This window comes from Chionomys nivalis, chromosome 22, assembly GCF_950005125.1.
Source record: "Chionomys nivalis chromosome 22, mChiNiv1.1, whole genome shotgun sequence".
Taxonomy (NCBI): Eukaryota; Metazoa; Chordata; class Mammalia; order Rodentia; family Cricetidae; genus Chionomys; species Chionomys nivalis.
In genome coordinates, this window is record NC_080107.1 from 53,713,340 (window position 1) to 53,736,519 (window position 23,180).

The 23,180-nt window shown below is 39.9% G+C and overlaps 1 protein-coding gene across 5 annotated transcripts in view; it reads left to right on the forward strand.

The window, feature by feature from the left end:
- The window catches only part of Dennd1a (DENN domain containing 1A), a 555,957-nt gene that overhangs the window by 301,282 nt on the left and 231,495 nt on the right, over positions 1-23,180 (forward strand). For all 5 annotated transcript variants that reach the window (XM_057754486.1, XM_057754484.1, XM_057754482.1 and 2 more), the window contains 3 exons: positions 295-375; positions 3,432-3,485; positions 15,983-16,093. In XM_057754486.1, coding sequence (XP_057610469.1) covers positions 295-375; positions 3,432-3,485; positions 15,983-16,093 — 246 coding nt within the window. The remainder of the gene's footprint in view (positions 1-294; positions 376-3,431; positions 3,486-15,982; positions 16,094-23,180) is intronic.

Consider the following 23,180-nt stretch of genomic DNA (forward strand, 5'->3'; position numbering starts at 1 on the left):
TTTTAGAAGTTGTTGCTATGGAGTTGAAAGGATAGATATGCTGAAAGCTTATGGTATATGATCCATAAAAGGTGGTCATGGTAGGTGTCTGACTGAATAGAAAATGTCAAACTTGATGTGGGAGGATCTTTTTGGCTCTTGCGTTTGAGCCATAAGCAATGTCTTTTATCCAGCTCAACTTGAATATCAAACCTATTTCTGTCTTAGGACCAGCGTCTCTCACCTGTCTCTCTGTGCACCAATACCTTACTACAGATCCCAGCTTTTGTTACTTGGTCCTTTCCTTTCTTTCAGGAAAGTCAGTGGAATGAACTTCTTGAAACTCTGCACCGACTTCCCATCCCTGACCCCGGAGTGTCTGTTCATCTCAATGTGGTAAGTGGGACAGGATGGTGGCCACCCCAAGAAAGGATGTTTGTATGAACCTTAAGAGGAGGCCAGAGTCACACTTGTAGCCTAAGCCCAGTTTCACGGCCGTCTTTTTCTCTCTGAGATTCACTGAAGAATAGATGCTTCTCGAATGACCACTCATATTCTTAGTCACAGATGCAATGAATATGATGACTGGAGCTGCTAGCCTCATCGTCACCTGTATTTTCTCTGTCACAGTTAAAGCTCATTCTGGATCTTAATGTTCAAATACTACCTCCCTCCTGTATGCCTGTTAACTCGTGAATCCTTCAAAACCAATTCTGATTCTGCTTCCTGAGAAATCCTCCCCTGACCTCACAAGCTGAATTAGGCCTTCTCTTTGTCCCTAATCCTCTGGCATGCTCTTGGAGACTTAGTTCCATCCTGCTGAAGTAAGCTGGTATTCAGTGCCCGTCCTTTGAAGACAGTGTGAGAGTTCTCAGCATCGTTTCTGGCCTACAGCAGTCATTATTTATTTGAGCGCTTTGAGATGCATCCTGTACATTGTGAAGTGTGCCAAGGTAGAAATTCCTCTCAGTCAGCTGATGGGAAATTTCTGTTCTAGTTGTCTATTTTGCTAGTGCTTGAAGTGATTTTAATCAAGACCTCTAACTGTACAGACTCAGATTCCTTATTTGTCAGAAAGAGTGTATAGGATTTATTTCTATAATTCAGTTACTATATTATTTGATCTCTTAGATGGAAGCCATCATTGCCTTTATCAGAAATCTGTGGTAGACACCCTTTTCAGGCATCCACCGTCATGCAGACCTGTCTCCCTATCCCGTAGACCTGGCAGATTAGATAGTGTCCTCTTCCAGCTTCTCAAGAAAGAGACACAGTGCTAGTTTCAGGGATCATGAAGGTGTCTGATTCCACAAGGCAAACTAGTGAGTTTTACCAGAATGGTATCAAAAACCACAGTATTACCAATAATGTTAACAATAACAAATCTATTTTATGTTACTAATTTGCACGAAATATACACCTCTAGTGTTCAAAATTGTCCCAGTATAGGTGTTAACATTCTCATGCTGTAGAGTTTAGAGAGGGAAAGTGTCCATGCAAAGTCATGTGATTTAGAAATGACAGCCTAACTTTTACAATGCTGAGCTGAAAGTAGGAAGGGACAGAGGCAGAGAGGGAGATATGAAGCAGGAAAGAAGAAAAAAATTTACTTATGGAGGGTTTGCTCATGAGGAGTAGGGACTACCAGAAAACATGAACAAGTGTGCTTTAGACCCAGTCATCACTGAAGCAGGGCAACCCTGCCTTTGTTTCAATCTTTTTTCCTAAACAGCTTGATCTCACTGCTTCAGCCTGTAATGACATCCGACAGGTAGCTGTGGAGCAGCCTGGCTAGGTCACAGCTGCCTGGGAGGAAGGGCCACTCCTTCCCCAAACGTCTGTACAGGCAGCACACTGTCAGGCCTCAAGGACAAGCCAGCTCAGGGGTAGGAGGAACTTTTGGGTGTGCAGCTGTTTCATTCCAGTGGATTCTAGGAATGTTTCTGACCTCTCCTTGTCCCCAGCATTTCATGGGCAATGGAGCAAGACAGAATCTCCAAGGACAGCCTGGGGACTAGTTGGTTTAGAGCTCTGCCGGCTCACTCTTTACAATCCATTGCATCTGTAAAGGCTGATTCCCCCTCTTCACTAGATAGTCTTCTTCCCAAAATGCATTTTTATTTGAAGGACTAGCATCTCATTTGTAATAGAAATCCTAAAATATTGGTGTAATGCCAAGCCTGGACTTTATTTAACCACTTTGTGCAAGAGAATGTGCCTATGTAGCTGGTGTAGGTAACTGAGAAAAACAGAAATATAAACTAGCAGTTTGAACAATAATAATTGTGTATTAAAATCCATTTGTTAATCTGGGTGTGGTAGTGCATGCCTATATTCCCAACATTCTGGAAGAGGCAGGAGGATCAGTACAAGGCCAAAACCAGTCTAGTCTATTTCAGACCAACTGGAGCTACTTAGTGAAACCCTGGGTTCATATAAATAAAATAGTAAGATACCATTTGTTGTGTGCTGAATGACCTCATGTATGATGTTCTTAGAGTGTCAGACAAGCAGCTCATTGTTGCCATTATTAGTAGTACAGCTTGTCTCCAGGACCCTTTATTTTAGAAAGACTATTCAATTCATTTTTCTAGAAATCTACTTACTCTCCCATTACCCAGGAGCAAGGGGTTGGGGGAGAAGTCCAGATTTGAGCTTAGGCCATGGGTGAGCTGAATCTTTCTGCACTTGAGCTTCCCTGGCCTTTCACAGTCCATCTTTAACTATCCATCCTTCCAGTACCACTTACCATTATCTTTCAGGCATTTAGAAGCAGCAGAGGAGGTAGCATTAGTTCAGCCAGTTTTCATTTAATTGGAGATACAGGCTTCTTACAAACATGGAAATGCCTCATTATATGTCTTTGAAGTCTTTCTCACCCAGGCTCCAACTCTCTTCCATGACAATCACACTGTAAGTCAGAAGCTCATCCTCCATTGGCAGCCATATGTATCCATTTCAGATGGAGTAGCCTTTGGCTGGGACTGTCCTGAGCATCAAATGAGCAGATTTTGACTACAGTATAGATTGATGAGACCTCAGATGCTAAAATGGAATTACAGAATTGGTGGGGACATTCTATCATTTAGTGAGTGAATCTAGTGTTATATGGTTTCTGAGAGTCCACTACCCCATTGAACAATACATTTCAAAACTGGCCACTTCTTTGTGTTTAGAAATCTGCAAATATCACATGGGAATTTAGACTTTAGCTTCTTGGAGTTTTTCATTCATGTCCCCTAAAGACATTTGATCTTTAATGCTAATGAATCAATGCATTGATCCAACATTAGCCTAAGCAGCTATAATGTGGATATTTACTATAAGAAAACACAGCTTCCTCATCTGAGTAAGGAAGATGCTTCAGAACATTTACCTAAATTTGGAGTTAAGTCAAGTGCAAGTTAGCTCATCTTGAAAGAATATGCAGCTTGTGTGTTTTTCTTTTCCAGCATTCTTATTTCACTGTGCCTGATACCAGAGAGCTTCCCAGCATACCTGAGAATGTGAGTACTTGGAATGGGAACATTACATTTGTTTGTTTACTGTTTGTGTTTTTAAAACAATAGGGTATGTTTTCAATGCTATTTACAGTAGATTACTAAAAGAAAAATAAAAAGAACAATGGATTATAAATAGCAAAAGCAGCTTGAAAATATATAGAGAGTACAGACACAAGAAAAGGTATTCTTCATATTTCTCACAGGTCATCCCTTATGGTTGATATTTATTCATTCCAGTCTTTTTAGCACATTTTCACATAACTAAAATCACATATTAGAAGAACATCTTAGATTTTCATAGTTAAGAAATCATTGTTATCCACTGCATAATACTCCATTGGAGGGCACATAGGTGTTCTTTCACAAGGGAGACTCAGATTCTCCTTTTTCTCATCATAAGATGAGATGTTCCATGTAAATGATTATTAGGGCGGGTGTATATAAGTACACACACTTCTATGTTCACTTCTCAGAAAGCTCTTCACTTCATAATAAGTGAAATGGGATGTGCATCCTCACCTTCTAAGGGCTGAGAAGCAGCGAGCTAAAGTGACAGATGCATAGGTTCTTGTTTGCACCCTGTGTGACCATTCTGTGTCAAGTCACATCTGCAAAATGCTGTACTTGATTATAAATTGTACAATGCATAATAAAGCCTAAAGAGATGCCTGCAAGGTACATGGATAAAAGCATGAAATTTTATCTAATTCAGAAGAAATAGTTTAGTAATTTTGAGTACATTCCCATTCTGTTGTGTCCAGAATTTTTTTCATCTTTCAAAATTGTAGCTCTGGCAGCAACCAATAACCATCAGTTATTATTCTAACTATGATTTCTGCCTACTTTCAAGTACCATGTATCAGAGGAATTTTTTACTCTCTTTTGGGACAGGGTTTCTCTTTGTAACTCTGGCTGTCCTAGAACTCACTCTGTAAACTAGTCTGGCAGAGGCAGTGATCCACCTGCCTCTTCCTCCCAAGTACTGGGATGAAAGGTGTGTGCCACCACCTCAATGTACTGTTTGTCCTTTTGTGTCTGGCTTCTTCCATTTAACATAAAGCCTTTAAAGTTTACCTGTATTGTAGCAGGTGGCAAAATTTCTTCCCATTTAAAATGATGTCACCAAACATACTCCAAGAGGAAAATTCATAGCCTTGAATGCTTTTGTAAGAACAACAATGAAGTTGAGTTTGAATTCAAGAAATTAAAGTGCGAGGCATATAGATCAGTGCACAACACTTGGTCAATGTGTGCAAGGACCTAGGTTTTCTCTAAAGCACTGTAGAACATCAAAAAATAGAAAAGAGTAAAAACAAATAAACCAAAATTAGAAAAAAAATTAATTTATTGTTAAGATAATATTGCAAAACAAGACTTCTTAAGAACTTGGAAAGATAAATTGGAGCAGCTAGGGGGAGGAAAGGGAAGAAAAAAAGTGATATAATTATATTAATCAAAATGTATGTTACAAACTTTAAAAGATGCATAGATATCTCTAATAAATTTGGAAAGTGAAATAAAAAATTGTTTTAGCAAAGTGTGACTGGTTAAGATAAATATAATATGGCTAGAGAATAACTTGGGAAGATAAACACATTGCCATCTCCACTCTCTCCTCTATACATACATCAGTAATCCATTTGCTTTATTAGCATGTTCAAGGATCTAGTTTACAGAAAAGGTGTGTGTCTGTGCAGTGAGTGTTTATGTGCATGTGTGTGTGCATGTGCATGTATGTGATTATGTGTATGTGATAAAGGAAGAGTGCTCAGCTTGGCTCATCTCAGAGGAAGTGATTCTCAAGAAGATGTCTTTCTTTGTAGCCTTCAGACAGTGCTGTCCAGAGCTCTTCGGGTTCTCGTGGAGCCCTAGGGAGATAGATGGCTGCCTGACCAGAGTGTTGGGTGCCTGCCCCTGTCTTATATAGATCTAGTTAATTTATCACTTCTTAAATTGGGAGTTGTGTAATACTTGAGGCAAAAAAAGATTCCTTTGATTTATTAAAAAAAAAAATAACCTAAGTTTAGAAGCTACAATTTAACAGCATACAATGGGGATCATACTAAATGCATACCTCCACAGTGATTCTTCACTTAATGATTATTAAGAACATTTGCCCATCTCATTCCAAATCTATTACAAAAATCACCAGAGGTGCATATTAACAATGAGTGTAATTATCACTATCCCTTTCCGAACCTTAATGCTGTACTCCCTCCAACGTTTGATGACTCTCTCCCCAGAACTTTCTCTGTAATTTTATAGGATGGCCATGGCTGAGAATCTGTTTGTGCAGTAGACTTTGTCGTCGTCGTCGTCATTGTTGTTGTTGTTGTTGTTGTTGTTTGAGCCAGGGTTTTTCTTTGTAACAGCCCTGGAAGTCCTGGAACTCACTTTGTAGACCAGGCTGGCATTGAACTCAGAGTTCTACCTGCCTCTGCTTCCCGAAGTGCTGGGATTAAAGGCATGCACCTCCACTGCCTGGCTAGACTTTTTTTAAAAAATAAATAAATAAATGGAATACTGTTCAGCATTATTTTGCTCGTGGTTTAAATTATCCTAAAAGTTGTTCACATCTACCTATTCTGTCCTGTTTAATAATGTGTGTGTCCGTGATCCCAGCACTAAATAAAGATCTTTAAATCTGCTAGGCAAACACTGTACCTCTGAGCCACACTACCAATCTTGATATTTTTTGTTTAATAGTGTAAATAATTTAGAAATCATGTGGTACCACATAATGATTACAGAAGGCTTGTAATCTCCAAGTACTCCATATTTACTCCACAGAAGCAGTTACTTCCAAGTTTCTAACAGTTGTATTTTCCATCATTTTAAAGATCTGTTGTAATTTATGTGTACATTTGTGTTAATGTGTGAGTATATCCCATATCACTGACGGTGCTCTAGGAGGCCATAAGAGGGCATCAAATCCTCTGCAAGTGAAATCACAGGCAGTTCTGAGCCATATGGGTGCTGGGAACCAAATCTTAGGCCCTCTGTAAAGCAGCCAGTGTTCTTAACCACTGAGCCGTCTCTCCAGCCCCCTTCATACTTTTAACATGTCCCTCCTGCTACATTTCAGGATGTGTTTGTTTGTTTCATGTATCACTTATTGATTTTCTTATGTGAGATAAGAATTTTATGCCCCTTCCCAGAAACCCAGGCTCTCATTCGTCCGTTTCTCTCCCATTTTTCTTCTATGTTTAGTGGTTAGATTGTAGTTCCTTTCTTCTCTTGTACATCTTGTCTTATATGAGATCTTGGGTTTAACATCTTCCTCTTTCTTGGTTTTAGTCCTCATTCTGTGAAAGCATTCTCCAACAGTGTCCTGAGAGTGTGTTTGTTGTTGGAGGCCACAGTTTTGAACTTGCGTGATTGAATAGCATGAATGGGGAATTCTAGTTTTCAGATCACTCTCCTTCCAGAAATGTGAAGGCATATTCACTGGTTACTTTTTACTCTTGTAGCTTAGGATGTTTGGTCAATTTGATCCCTGTTATTATTTTTTATGATCTGTTGGTTTCTAATGTCCTGAAATTGAACAATGACACACTTAATGGTGACTGTTTTCACCCATTGTCCCTGTCACTGATCATCTCATCTACTTTGGAAACTCACAAGTATTCTCACATTATTGTTTTTTTTAATCTTTATTTCTCTTTTCTGTGGCAGATAGGATTAAACCTCCTGTATTGATCCACTGATGTCTTTTAGATTGACCTCTATCTACTTTCTTCAATAGCCTTTCCATTCTTCCAATTTCCTCCCTTGGCCATCTCTTTGTTCTCCTTTTAAAAAAGCCTCATCTGTGAGACTTTTATTCCCGATTTAAAAATTAATTCTAATTCTTTTTTATCCTCTTCCTGATCTCCCACCATTGTCCAGGCTTGTCAGTGGACACCAGCAACCCTCCCAGATCAGTTTCCTGAGCAGCTAGTGCCTTTTGATCATCCTCAACTATAACTGGTATCCCCAGGCCCTTCTGGTTCTAGATGGACAGGTTCAAGAAGCCCGCTGAGGAGCTGGGGCTTGAGAAAAGAATCTTGGGAATGAATCACTTCCTTTTCATTTGTGTCCTTTCCTAACCTTTGGAGGCTGATCAACTCCACTTCCTGAGCTTTCCTGAGGCTCTGTGCGCAAGCTGGGTTTGGCGCTTTCTGCCATGTCCACCCACCCATCTCAGCCTTAGTGTCCAGCTTTCCCTTTCATCCCCCACCAGCTCTCATGTCACCTTGATCAGGTGATCTTTTGTTGTCTGTCTTATGCATTGTTGGATTCTTTTAAAAAGCATCCTCTGGTGGTACTCACCATATGATTGCTTTCAATCTCCTTCTTACTCCACTCCCCAAGCCATGATAACCAGAAATGTCTCCAGGAATTACCCAATGTGCCCTCAGTGATAAATGGTCCCAGGTTGAGAACCAGTTCATTAATAACATCATTTTAGAGGTTAGTACATTGACACCTCTCTTCTGTTTTTCAGAGTTCATAGCTTTGAAAATGCTTTTACTTAACTTTCCCTTGAGGTGTTTGGGAGAAAAGAGAAACTTGGAGTTTCTCTCTGAGAAAATACCAAGGTACATGCCGTGTTCTTCTACGCTAAATAGTAACAGGATAAAAACGGTTACCTGGATATGACTCATCTTTTTATTTTAAGGGCAAAGAATTCCTTAAGTACTTAATTTTAAAGTCGCTGAACATTTTTATAATGCCTAAATTTCAGCACCATAACTGCTGAGGTTAGAAATGTTCATCTAAACCGTCTTTTCCATATAACCACCTTGTGTTCCTGGCTACATTGTATGTTACCTCCCCTGTCTCACCATTTTTGAAATTTCGATTTTTCTCTGCTGGTTTTGTCACTAATGAACTAATTCCCTGTGTATGACCCATTGTCCCCTAAATCCTCCTTTGCACACCAGTAGAGGGCTGTTCTTGTTTGTTTCTGAGCAGAATAATAGTATCAGTCTGCCAGTCTCTTTTAAGGCACACCATTCCATTTTAATCCCTGCAGCTACTCTGTGAGAGGTGGATGTGAGCCTCATTTCACATGCACAGAGCTCATTCTCTCTGGTTGCTAACCTCAGTCTGCAGGTCAGTGGGATGTAGCAACCCAGGTTCTAAGGTTTGACCCCCTGGGGTTGACTTGTGATATTCATGAGAAAAAATATTTTATATCTGAAATACACAACATAGCAAGGAAGCTTTTCCTCTCAGGAGACACTGAACTTTGTGAGACCAATTTGTGTAGTTTTAAAACAGAATCACTGTAGAGCTCTTGTCATGTTGAAATTTGCGTTTTAATCTCTTGGTGATTTTTCAAGGATTAATTTAAAATGACTAAATTGATGCATTGCAGATGCAATAACCACAGTGCTGTTAATGTGATATAGTCTGCTGTCATGGAAAGAATATGTGTTTCAGAGACAGCCAGACACAGAGCCCTACTCGCTTGGGCCCTTGGGTTCCTGTTTTCTTGAAACCTCAGCATTCTTATCTAATCAACAGAAACATGAAGAGCAAAAGAAGTCTTAAATGTTAAGTTCTAGGACAGTGCTGAGTCCCACCAAAACTTTTTCTCCTTGTTCTGATTTCCTTGAGTATTCTAGTTCTGACCTCTTTGAGGTCTCTGTGACTGTGAACTGAGGAACATGATTCCCTGCGGCTTGTCTTTTCTGAATGTTAGCTGACATTCTTAGTTGTACACTTTAATGTCATCCCTTTCGTGAGATATGTCTTTCATGGAGCCACAAAAAGCTCTTGGTGATCCCTGTTATCATTGGTGTGGCAAATGGAACGCGGGCTCAGTGCTTGTCGTGGAAGGGCTCATCTAAATTTAGGAAAGTAAGCAACTGAAGGATGCATGGCCTTTGGCACATGGAACTTAACAGCATTCTAATTCTAATGATGTCAGAGAAGGATTAATGTAAAAAAAGAAAGAGCTAGTACTTGTTTAACGCCTACTGTGGCTCAGACCAGGCAACATTTATTATATCCTAAGCTTTTACACCAGCCCCTCTGAAAAAGAAGGAGACCCAGAGTTGTAAATTCACTTATCCAGCCAAAACTGGAATTCACACCTGGACAAGTCTAATCCCAGTGTGGAGATGCTTCTCGGTCTCGGCTCCAGTGCTACCTCTACTCCCTAATGAGATCATTAGTGTAAGCAATATGATTAATTGCATGGATAACTAGTTAATACCACCTCTCCTTTAAGGATGGAGGATTAGTACTTGAAGCTTATAGATGCTTGACATAAAACTATATGCTATTAATGAATGACTGGCTGGTGGACAGATGAACTGACTAAGCGCCCGGCCCTGAGAGAGGGAAAAGAATATCTACGTACAGCTGGCTTTTGCACCAATTTGTCCACAAGTTGTTAAGGAAAAGCAAACATGGAAAATTAATTCTTTTCACTTTCAGCTCCTTGTTAAAGTTAATTCTCATTATTTCTCCAGTTTCTTTGTAAAAATATTTTCTTTCTTTTTATAAAAAAATATTACTATGTAATTGCTCATCAGGGTTTTTGTGTCTATCTTGATAACATATGTAGGAGTAAATTTATACAGTCAGTAATTAAATGAGCACAAATCTTTATAAATTTTAAACAGGTGACCTTCATTCAAGAAAAAGTCACAGTTCACGGGTAGATGTGTAGTAATAATTACATTGTAAGCTGGCTGCATAAGAGATATTTTGTTTTGAAGTTTATTTTTGATTAATGGATAATCATATAGGCTTTAATTTAAAATATTAAACAAACCCGTCTTTTTATCTGGTCAGTGTCATACCAAGTGGTTAATGATGCAAGGAAAGTGTTTAGCTGGATGGTTATATGTGACATTGCCCAGACTCCACTCTGCTAAAAGATGCACATGGTATAGAAAAGATTTATGAAGTCACTGTGACTTTCAAAAGTAAACAAAGTTGAGATGGTTCAAGAGGGCCTATTATCGAGTACTGCGATTGTTCTTATGAGTTGCCAGATAATTGTTTATTCTAATGGTCTTTCCCTTCACACAGAGGGATAAAGCTGACCTCGGGGACTCTGCTTTCTTTCTTGAAATACGCTTCTCTCATTTGACTGCTCAGATGAGTTGGTGGGTTTTTTTCCTTGTCAGATTATTTTAGAACCCAAAATTTGTAATTCCTTTTTAAGAATCTGTTGCCACTAAGGTAACTTAAATTCTTTTTTTTTTTTTAAATCACTTATGGATTTAAAGTTTGGTTTTTTTTTTTTTTTAAATATTGAAAAGTTAGGGATTGGTGATGCAGCAGCACACTTACTCAGAGCTCTTAGTCAAGGGGATGCCTGAAGCTCAAGATCTGGGACCAGTTTGGGCAATGAAGCAAGACCCTGTCTCTCTTTAAAGAAAAAAATCATATTGTAAAACATTTGAGTAAGAGTTATTTTAGGACCTGAGACCCATTGGCAGAACCAAGCCTCTGGCCTAGGAAGCTGCCTCTAGAAGGGGTGCAGTGAATCTTTATTCCTGTACCGTACTGGAGAGTCTCCAAGATTAATCAAATGACAGACTGAAGCAGACTAGCATCTGCTTTGAAGGCTCCAAGGAGTACCCAGCTTAGAGGTGATTTTTTTGGTTTGAGGATTATCTCATTTCCCTATGGTATTGAACCTAAGATGCTTTCTTTCTAAGCCACCTGATATCGTCTCCTGAGCCCAACCCATTCCATCCCCACCTCTGACCTCCACCTGCTTCATAACCTCAGGCATGAATCACAGTGAGTATGAAGTCCCCAGCGACCTAGGCTGGTGGAGCCAACAAGGAGCAAGTAAGGAATGGCTATTGGGAGATGCTTCCCAGGAGCATGCTCCCCTTTGTCTGGGCTGAGACTTTCACCAGCATCTTTTTGTATAGATAACAAATGAATGTTATAATGCTTTAATAAATAAAGCTTGCCTGAATATTAGAAGGGCAAAGCTAAGCCACTAGAGGTCAGGCAGTGGTAACACATACCTCTAATCCCAGGATCTGGAAGACAGAGGCTGATGGATCTCTCTGAATTCAAGGCCACCCTGGGCTACCCAAGATCAGTGCAAAAAAAAAAAAAAATCCAGATGGGATTTTTTAATCCCAGTACTTGGGAGTCACACCTTTAATCCCACACTAGAGGGAATATAAAATGGGAGGAGAGATAGGCTTAGTCTGCTTAGTCTACAAGTCACCAAGCCTTGATAGAGGTGAGACTTCTCTAGTGGCTTGGCTTCTTTGCTCTTCTGTTTTTCAGGTTAAACCCCAATCTGTCTCTGGGTTTTTATTGTTGATGCTCCATGAGAGTTCAAGGACTTGCTGCAGCACATTCGTCCTCTTGAAATTCACCTTCCATGCTGCACTGTCTGGAGTCCTCCGTAGGTTTGAGTCCTGGCCATGTGAATTCCATAGCGGTAACTGGCAGAGGATAAAGGACTGGATACTCAGGCTTAGCTATGATGGGGTTGCAGTGGTCAGAGACCCCAAGCTGAGGAACAGGCAGCAGAATTGCTTTGTTGGACAGGAATGGTGGTTGTTTAGGAGGATTGACACTCTATTAAACAAGTAGACACTGAAATATTTGGACAAAAGGTGTGGTACGCAGAACCTTGCCATTTCAAAGGCCAGAGGCCCAGAGAGCCTTTCTTCTCACATCTCCAAGTCTAATTTGTTGTCAAGTACTATGGTTAGTGTTTTTCACATGTATACCTAAAGCTTTCCTCTGAATTGTTTATACACTTAGATTCTTCCCTGTCCCTGCAAATGTGTCGGTAACCAGTTAAGTAGTTTGCCTTTTTTTTCCATCCTCTATGAGCGTTGAGATCTTAAAAAAAATTATGTAAAAATATTTGTAGCTGTTTTTCCTGCATGTATATCTGTGGGGGTGTGAGTGTGTGTGTGTGTGCGTGTGTGCGTCCAGAGGCTAGAAAGGGGTGTCAGATCCTCTGGAACTGGAGTTAAAGACAGTTGTAAGCTGTCATGTGAATGCTGGGAATTGAACCCGGGTCCTCTGGAAGAACATTCAGGGTTCTAAACTGCTGAGCCATCTCTCCAGTCTCAAGGAGATCTTTTAGAAACACAAATATAAGCCTGTTTTCTTTTCTGTGTGCCCTTCACCAGTATTAAGTAGCTGGTCACCTCATCTGACTCAGCCTGATTTTCTATCAGGTGTCTTTTTCTTCCTGATACACCACACTGTCTGCTAGAACACTCTCTTGTTCCCCGCTCACACCAGAGCCAAAGGACAGGTAGGCTTCAGCCACTTGTTTCCTCCACATGTGGATTTATTCTTTCAATAAACCGCTAGATGTTGGGATCACTCAAAGGTACTCAATCTAGAAGGAAAATACACTTAGATCTGAGTTACTATTAGATAGGGACAAATTGTCATAGATACACAAAGTAATGTTTGGTAGTAGAATCCAGGAGGAGGTGACACAGGCCTGGGTCTTGTCAAATGAATGAACATGTTTAGAGCAGAGAAGAATATTCTGGGAGGAAATAAAGGCCTAGGGGTGGGAAATGGTAGGGTAAGTCTGAGAAGTTGAGATTTACCATGGAACTCAAACTTTTGGGCACTTAACAGCAAAAGGGAGATCCCTGTCTCCAAGGGGCTTTCTCTGAGCCCAAACTTGGCAGGAACTAAGAGCAAGCCAGGCCCCCTCTGCCCTTCAGGTGCTCTTCCATCCAAGAAGTTTCTGGTTTGGGGCTGTTGGCACTCCCTCCCACTCTGGCGAGTGGCATCCCAGAAGGAAAGAGGCAGGGGAGGAAGCAGATAAGAAAGACAGCTTCTGTTTAGACACAAATATCTTGGTGATCAGCACAGATGGGATAAGAAATACCAAAAAAAGTACATGACAGTTTAAAAAGAATTTGGCTAAATGTTACATATTTTTAACATACCTGTGTAGGGTTTTTGAATCAAGCACCTGAGTCACTCGGATTTTGACTGGGAATAGGAGCCTGCTGAAGTCAAATGGTATCTTATTTCAGGAACAGACCCTTCCCCATCCACAAAAGGATCCGTGTGTGTGTGTGTGTGTGTGTGTGTGTGTGTGTGTTTTCCTCCTACCAAAATAAGGCACAGGATTCGTCTCTGACGCTGTGTCTCCCTATTTGGACGGCAAGCTGTGTAACATATTTCTCCTCAGCGTGAAGCTTCTTGGCAGACTCTTGAGGCCACGTTTTGGTGGCTTCAGAGTTATCTTTGGATCTGTCAAAAGTGCTAATGGGCTTTCTGGCCTTCTTTAAGCTCCTCATTTCTATTTTCTTGTTACTTCCATCCTCTTCTAAAAGAAAAATTCCTATAATTTATCAGCAGTTGAGCTCTTTCTGAAATGCTCAGTTGAGGGCCTCGTATTTGTGAGGACTGCTCTGCCGTGTCACTGTCTCTGGAACAAACCCCACCCTGACATCATTAGCTCAGCGTTCCTCAGTCCACTGGACAGAGAAATGCTTCTTGCCCAGATCCATCCGCCTTTGGTGCTCATTTTTATTTTTCCATGGAGTTTGTTAGGAGGCAAGCTGATATGGCAGTTAACAGATAAACTTCAGATTCAAGAGAACTGCTCTTGGCTCTTCCCTGCTTACTGGGTGATCTTTAGAAGCAGCTAAGACTTTCCAAGCTGTAGTTTCTCCGTGTAGACATGGCACTGTCTACCTAACGGTTATTAGGAGGAATAGAAAGAACACAGATAAGGCACACTTGGCCTGGCATATAAGGATTCTGTTGTAAGGAGAGCACCTCTGCTTGTTAGTTCCCCACTGCCTGGCTAGCTTAGACCCAAAATAATCACAGAAACTGTATTAATTAAATCACTGCTTAGCCCATTAGCTCTAGTTTCTTATTGGCTAACTCTTACATATTATTTTAACCCATTTCTATTAATCTGTATATCACCACAAGGTCATGGTTTTAGCAGGTCTGTCTCCTGTGGCTCCATGGCTTCTCTCTGACTCCGCCTCTTTCCTCCCATGCTGTAGGCCACTCCAGTTCTTTATTCATTAATTAGTAAAATCAACACATAGACAAAAGGACCTCCCACATCAGGATTCCTCTATAAATAGGGGTTCCCTTTCTTTGTATATATATTTTTTCTCTTGTTTTCCCTACACTCTATTTTTTGAATATGATATTTTAACTTATACCGTAAAAGTGCTATATTTTTAAACCCTAGACTGAATCTTCTGTTGTCCACTTATCATGTGACCTTTGCTACATTACATCACTTCTGTACCTCTGTTTTACATCTTTAAATAGAGAAAGGTTTAAGGAATGGATTTAAGGTTAAGAAAAGTGACCTGTGTAAAGCCTCATCATGGTAGAGTGAGTGAGCAATGTCTAGGAGACACAGTGTAGGGGAGGATGCAGTGTATAATGCTGTCAATCCGCTTGCTCTTTATTTGTGAACTTTGATGGTTAGCCTAATACTCTGGTCAAACAGTAATAAATCATGACATAAGTGCTCATTCTTATTTATCTTCAGCCATAATATTGTTGAGAAGTACTTTATGCTATTTTGCATATAAAATTACTGGTGTACTTAAATTATGTGTTGTAGATCTTTAATTGTGATAAACTGCCACTCATGGCACCAGCTTCCTTCTCTCTCGTTTCCTGAGAGTTCTGTTGAACAGCATTAAAAACCTGTAACATTAAAAATTAGCATAATGTCAGGTAGATGTACAAGGGGTTATAGAATAAAATGCTCTCCATTTCCCTGCTAAAATCTGAAGAGTCCTAATCCATAATGCTAATTAAAAGAATGAAACCCAGGTTACAGGGGAAAAACAAAAGCAGGTTAAAATAAAGCAATTGTCACAACTTGCTGCTGTTTATCTATGATTCCCCCCTTTTGAGTGAAATACAGTATCTACATTTCCCCCCTTTCGAGTAAGTTTTTGAAATTGCTTTAATTCTACCAGAACCATTTTGGGGAGTGTATGCTATAGATACCAGCAGAAAGGATGAGGCAGGTAATGCCCTGCTTTTGTGCTACACAGGACCTGTGCCAGAAGCTTGGGCCTTCTTTTTTTTTTTTTTTTGGCTTGGCTATATGACACAGTATCTTGGAAAAGTTCTAGGGCCTAGGGTCCAAAGATCAGAGGAGAATCCTATCTTCGTTGCTTATTAGACCATTTGATCTTGGAAAATTTCCCTCAGACTGAGTCTCTTCATTTTTGAGATTGCAGAATTCCTGTGCTTCTTTGGGAGCAACATGAAAAGCAAACACAGTGTTGTGTATGACCTCGAGTTGTAACCCATAATCACCACACAAGGATGCAGTTGCTCAGGGTACTCATCTCCAAGGACTCTTTGAACTTTGCATTTCATGATTTCATACATGATTAGAGAGCTTGGGCTTCCAGGTAGAAGAAGTGGGACAAGGAAAGAGTACACATGCCTTCTGATTATTTGCTGTTTCTCCTGCTTTTATGAGATACTTTTGTAATGAGAACAAACAAAATAAGCCACAAGCCTTGCTTTCTTCTTTCTCCTAGAGAAATCTGACAGAATATTTTGTGGCTGTGGATGTGAACAACATGTTGCATCTGTACGCCAGCATGCTGTATGAGCGCAGGATCCTCATCATCTGCAGCAAGCTCAGCACCGTGAGTAGACCATCCGAGACAGCTTTGCAATCACCTAATTTTAATTGAAAGATTATATTGGCAAGATTAAAGACAATTTTAGGGAAATGAATCAGCCACATTCCCCTCATATGGTAATACCACTGTCATTAATCATTCATGTCCCTTTACTGTGTCAAAACCCATTTCATTTATTCTTGCAGTCTCATGATCAATTATAGTTTTCCTCTTGATTGTACATTGTGAACATAGTGCCTATGTCCACATAAGCTTATTTTTGTTGTTTCTTTAAAATGCACTGTATTCCATTGTAGTGATGTAGTCATGGTTTACTAAAGTTTCCTTCTCTTGTTGGTCATTTAGGTTGTTCATAAATAAATTCTCTAGTAGATGGGGTCTGCCAGATTGTTTCCCCAGAAGGCTTGGGCCTGTGTACAAGGAATGTTGTCATTTGTATACACTTTCACTACAGCTTTTGCTAGAACTGTCTGTGTCTTTGTATGTATTGTCTGTGTGCTTGTGCTACATTTTAATCCAGCAGTAAAAATATGTAAAAATATATATAGCAAGTTTTAATTTTGATATATTTGGTTAGAAGTAACTATTGTCCTGTGTGTATCTTGTTAATCTTTTCCCATTTACCTCAAGTGTTTTTTGATGATTAGTTCTGTTTTGTGGGATTTTTAACAATTGTGTGATGTGTGTGTTTACATGCTTAGAAATGAATGTGTACATGCGGATATACATGCATGTGTCTTTACATGCTTGTAGAGGCCCAAGATTAATGCTAAGTAGTTTCCTCTACCTCATATTGTTTGTTGAACCTGGCACTCGATGTTTAATCAGGGATTCCCTGTCTAATCTTCCTGCCTACTGAGACGACTGGAAAGCCACTATCCCACCTGGCTATTTTAAGTGAGATCAGTAGATCTGAGCTCCAATCCTCACACTTACAGGGCAGGTGCTTTACCCACTGAGTCATCTCTCAAAAGCCTGGTTTTGTCTGTTTGAGACAGAGTTGTTGCTTTATAATACAAACTGGTCTTGAATTCACTGTGTAGTCTAGACTAGCTTAAAATTTATGGGCTGGCAGTACTCCTACTTCAGCCTGAGATTCCAGTGTGGGACACTATGCCTAGCCTGAGGTGTTTCTCATAAGTTAGAGTGAGTCCTTTGTGTATTGTATTACTAATCTATGTTTAGCGTAAGTTTTTCTTATTTATATTTGCATTTTTTTCACCTGATAAAGTATGGTTGGCTAATCTTATGATGAAAATTCTCAAGTAAACATTACAGAAGATTGAAATCACTTCATAGTAAATACCAACATTAGATCATCTAGTCACTGGTAGTAATTTACTGAAGCTGCTTTCTCATGTTTATTCACATAGTCAATATGTAAGCTCGTGTCAACATGTGTATGTGCTCACATACACCTGTGTTTAGAGTCCAGAGAGTATCTGTGGGATCTTTCTCAAGCTCTTTCTATACTTGTTGGTTTTTTTTTTTTGTTTTTTTTGGTTTTTTTTGAGACAGAATCTTTTCAAACCCAGAATCACGGACTGATTCTAAAATGAATATGGAAAAGGTAAAAGAAAGAACCAAAAACATACTTGAAGAAAATGAATGGATTGTGATAGCTTGCTTTAGTAAAGCTTGCTGTAAAGCTATATCCACCGGTCTGCTGTAGTAGTGGTTGCATTGTGAGAATGTAGGCATGCTAATGGCACAGAATAGAGACTCAGAAAAAGCCCACATGTATACAAAACTCTGTAAGTAACCAAGGAGGCTCTGAGCTGTCTATCACAATTAAACACATTTCAGTATTAGCTATCCATTTGAGGAAGGAAAAGAAGACAGTGTCTGTTTTACTTGTGCAATTCCAAATGAATTATAGTTTAAATATGAGTGAATCCAGCATGCCAAAGAAACCCTCCATCAATGAGATGTACCCCATCCCATGTTCAGTCCTCAACTGGATTAGAGTCCACCAGTCTCTTCTACAGAGTATCAAGTAATTGATACCATGTTGGAAGCCATGTGGCCATCGTTGAAGCTGGACTCTGACTTTCTCATTACCATAGGTAAACTAATGACTGAGACTGACTGCCAACAGTAGGCCACACTGGGTCTTGTCACTGTATGTTACTGATCCCTGGGTTAGGTGGCAATTTTTGGTGTCTTAAGTTGTTTTTTTTAACATTTGTATGCACGGTGTCCTTATTTTTATATGGATCTATTTCAAAAGTTTTATCAAAAAAGGAAGATGCCAAGCCCAAGAGATAGAGACAGAGTAGTTCCTGTACAAAGGTTAATTTGATTCTTAAATCAGTGGTGCCTAAGATTTTACAACCTGGAAAAGAGAAGATAGTAAAGCAGTTTCAAACTCCTAACCCAGAGTTCTATATCCGTCTAATGAAAGCCAGAAGAGAGTCCAACTGCCTTGCCACACCTTCAACACCTGAGGTCTGCAGTCTGTACTATGCCTTCCCTTGTGGACAAACTGTCACACTGCGTGTGCAGATGACTTTGTTCCACAAAGTATTTCCATAGTCAACATCAAACAGAAAATCCTGATTTCCTGATTCTTGGATGACTATGGGAGACCCTAAATCAGACCATACACTACATGTATGGCCCAGTGGCTACTGAGAAGGACCCAAGAGTAAGAAGAGCAGATGAGAGAGTAGAGATGAGTGGGGAGGGATCAGAATTTTATTTTAATTTGAGAAACACCTTGTTGAGAAGGTTCTTCTTAGTGCCATGTTGTGCTGTCTCCATGCCACCTCAAAGAAGTGTTCCACAGAGAAGCAAGAGCATAGGCTCCACCCAGTCTTTTGTTTCTCCTCCTCTGCTAGCCCTTTCTAAAGTGCATACCAACATGATATAGTGACTCCCAAATCATAAAAACAAAGCATGGCCCAGGGAGAGGGCTCAGCAGGTAAAGCTATTTGCTGCCAAGTGTAATGAACTGAGTTCAATCTCTGAGACCCACATGATAGTGAAGGAAAGAACCTACTACTGCAGGTTGTCCTCCAACCTTCATGTGCACATCTCCATGCACACACACATCAATAAATGGAACCTTTTAAAAAGATAAACAATTTTCTTTGAACCTCCACTTCATCCCATTTATATTCCTTCCTTTACCCCTTTGTATTCTCCCCTTTAGAACAAAATCCCCATTTTCTGTCTAGACCCTCTGCTCCCATTTTCTCCTTGCCATTTTACTGAAATAGCTTTTGTTTGAGCCACCAATGACCCCATGTTAGTAAAATTGAAATACTTGCAAAACTCTTAGAATATGGTCTGGCATGTAGTATGTGTACATGTTCCTGACATATAACTAAATATTTTAATGAGAGATCAGATTTTAATGTTTCAAATCAAAACCAAGAAGTGATTATTTAGAAACAAGAATGTTAATTCTGTGTGGTTTAATTAAAGGTAAGGACAAACATGAAGTGGACTATTGCTAACGTTCCAAGCATGCATTATTTTGACTGTTAGGGGTGGCGATTGTGGGGTTTTGTTTGTTGACAGAGCTCTGTGATTGACTCCCCTCTTTCTAGGAGATGGTGTTCTGCTCCCAGCCAGAAGGCACTCAGTAGTACCAGCATCCTCATCTGCTTTATGGAGTGTCTCTGGGGTCGAAGGAACTGAGCAGGCAGGAATGGGTTCAACCCTTTGTCTTTCCAGATTCAGAATTTGAGGGTCTTGCCATCATTGCCTCTGACTCCCTCTGAGTTTTACTTAACGCAGAGATCAGACAGCTGTGAAGACTGTTTCCACCTGAGGTGTTCTGAGGATCCTCTTGGAAGAACCTGATGTATCTGTAATACTCCAACAAACCACATTCTCCATTTTGCCTGATAAGATATAGCTTAATGCTTCTCAGAACTATTGAGGACCTGAAAGATAAAGGTTATGGAGCATTCCAGAATACATCTGTAAAACAGACTATGTGTTGTAGACAAACCTCCACACTACTTATTTTAGATAATACATATGTATTCCAGGTTGTCCTGGTCAATAACATTGTGATATTCTGTATAAGATAAATGTAAGTTTTTGTTCTCTTTGCTCAGTTAATGTTTATTGATTGTTTTCCTTTATAAATGATAAATAGGGAAAGCTTTGCTAAATCTTGTACTCTGATTTCTTGGAACACAAAGATCCCATTTTTCTTCCACATTTTCACATCCAAGTTTAACTCATTGGTTTTTGGAAATAATTGTGGATAACTAGTATATCAAAGATAGAAATTTTTTAGAAATAAGACCTTAAAATACTACCATAATTCCAAGTATTTAGAATTATTCCCATTTTACAGAGCAGTCTGTCCATTTGGGAAGGTGAAAAACCTTGCCTAAAGTCAGACATGAGAGAGAGCTACAAAATAGACCATGATGCTGTATGTAGAAGGAATCTTCTGAGAAGGAAGAAACAGCCAGAGATGATACACACAAGAGAATCTCTGTCCCTTCAAAATTCTTATCTTTGCCACCAGGTTATGTTGATTGGGACTGTTACACATTATAACCCTGTGTAGGAGCTACCACTAGAACCAGAGAAAAGATGTTAGAGTATCCACCCCACCAAGAAAATCAGAAAACACTGTTTGTAAAAAGACAAAATAATAAGAACTGGTGGATGAGGTGACTGGTTGAGCTGGTGATGCTGATTTGAATGAAGAATAAGGCCAGACTACATAGTAATTAGAGTTTCTTCTATAGCTCCAGGGTACCTGAGTAGGACACAGATGGCATCTGCAGAATAAATGTCTATAACACCTTCATGTAGACCCATGCTCTGTTCTTCATAAGGCAGACCCTTGGTTTTCTAGCACTTCCTTTCTGAGCTATATACTGTGCATGCTCACAAATCTACAGGCATATTTGCATGTGTGTGTGTGTCTGTGGTATCTATGACTATCATATTCTCATTAGTTTTTGTAACAAACTAATGAGAACTACTTGGTTTTATTCTCCTTTTGCAGATGAAAATATTGGCAATCAAAAAGTTGACATGTCCTGTCTAAAATGAGCTGAAGAGATGGTATTAAAATCCTCTTCTTCTGGTTCTAGGCCCTTTCTGGCTACCTCATATTGCTCCTTGGTAACTCTCCACTTGTCATGAGTTTCTCATGACATGTATACACCAAGAAACATTCTTAGCATGATTCCACTGACCGTGGATCTGAGTGCCGTGCCTGGTGTTGCCCCCACATGCACACAGCTGAGCAATTCACTTCAGATTTCATGGCACCAGGAGTGCACACCTCCCTCTTTCAGCCACAACCCCTGCCTCTACCACTGTTAGACTCCATCTCTGTCCAGTCTTCCCAACTACTTGAGCAAAGCCCTGTAGGATCCTGAGCCAGCACAGTGGCTTCTGGGGTCATGGCTTACACTTCTTTCTACCTTTCTCTCTCTCAACCCTGACTGTCTCCTTTCTAAATTAGGGATGCTAGAAGTTTTAAAACCCCAACTCTACAGTTAACTGATGACAAAGCATGTTTACTTTACTAATGAATTTATTTAGCATATCTAGATGGTGGGCTAAACAAATGCTTAAGAAGGAAGCACTATTGGGGGCAGAGCCATATGTTTTCACATGTAATTATTTGTGTCACTCCCAGAACTATGAGAACAATTAATACTTTCTGGTGGTACCTCATTTAGAGAAAGAAAAAGCTAACATAGCATTATTTATCAGTTTCTTCCCAGCTAGACAACACACATTTTTCCCAGAGAATACAGGACTAGGGTAGAGCTTGTGTACTGGTACCCTGGACAAGTGGTAGCTGATAATTGTGTCTTCTCACCAGCACCCCAGCCTGGCCTTTGTAGATATTTCAATGTTCAGGAGAACTCCTGGATCCTTTCCCAACCTCACTTGTCCCATCATGCTCTCATGCAGGGAGATAGCACTCCATTGTCTGAGCACACCATCTGCTCTGGTGACCTGAGAAAGGACAGTTTGTAACTGAGGCAGGTTTTCAGATTTGCATTAGTTTCACTTCTTTTTGGAGGAACTCCACCTTGCTATGTCCATGTCAACCCAGGCAGTGGCCAGATGTCTTACCAGCATATGCAGAGCTTTCCTAATTATTCTGCATTAGAACAAACTAATCCTGTTTGCTTTTCTGTAGCCCTTAAGGCAAAGAAGTGGAAGTTTAAGGAGGTTTGAAACACTGGACCAGAGCCAGGGCCTCTGTGTCTGCACACTCCAGTCTGCATGTTCCAGCCGTAGGAACAAACAACATTATTTTGTTTCAAACTGTGCTCAAGGGAAGCCAAGACCTTGTAACTGGAAACTTCCCAAACAGTAAAGTCTAAGACTAAATTTAGTGTTCTATTTAAAAAATAAAATAAATCAAGCATTTTGTCTGTTCATATGTTGTAAGAGAAGGGGTGGGGTTGAGACTAACCTAGTCACACTGACAACCTAAGAAGAGTGAGAAGCAAACTAGCCCCTTGGTAAAGAGGAAACTCCTTAACAAAATGTAGTGGAGTGGCATGAATACGGACTTGGCAGCCAGACTCAGAAGTGGCATGGCCTCTCTAATCTCCATTACATAGAATTTTATTGTGGCTCAGAGAGTATGAAAAACTGTTAAATGAAAGAAACCTCCACTGATAGGAAGTAGGAGAAAAGATTGCTGTTTTCTTTATGTGGGTTTTCAACATAAATATAATTAACTGCTTTTTGAACTGTACTCATTTAATTATGTGTAAGTTGGTTTTCTCCTGTTCATATTGAACTGTAACTGGATCAAAAATAACCTTGTGTTGTTGAGGAGACTGTAATACGATACAATGCATTAGCAGTAGAGTCTGTGGTCTTCTGATACAACTTCAGCCAGTCCGTCTCCACGCTGATTTTCATCCTTCTCTGCTGCTTCCTCTGTAGTTTGAACAAACACTGAACACCTGCTTTACACCAGAGAGAGGATCCAGATTGTTATCAATCCCCAAATGCTGTTAGAAACACCCAGAAAACATGCTAAAAATGCAGCAGGTACACAGCATCTCCAAACACTTTGGTTCAAAAACTCTAGTACAGAACCCAAGGTTTTTCTTTTTTCCTTTTCTTTTCTTTTCTT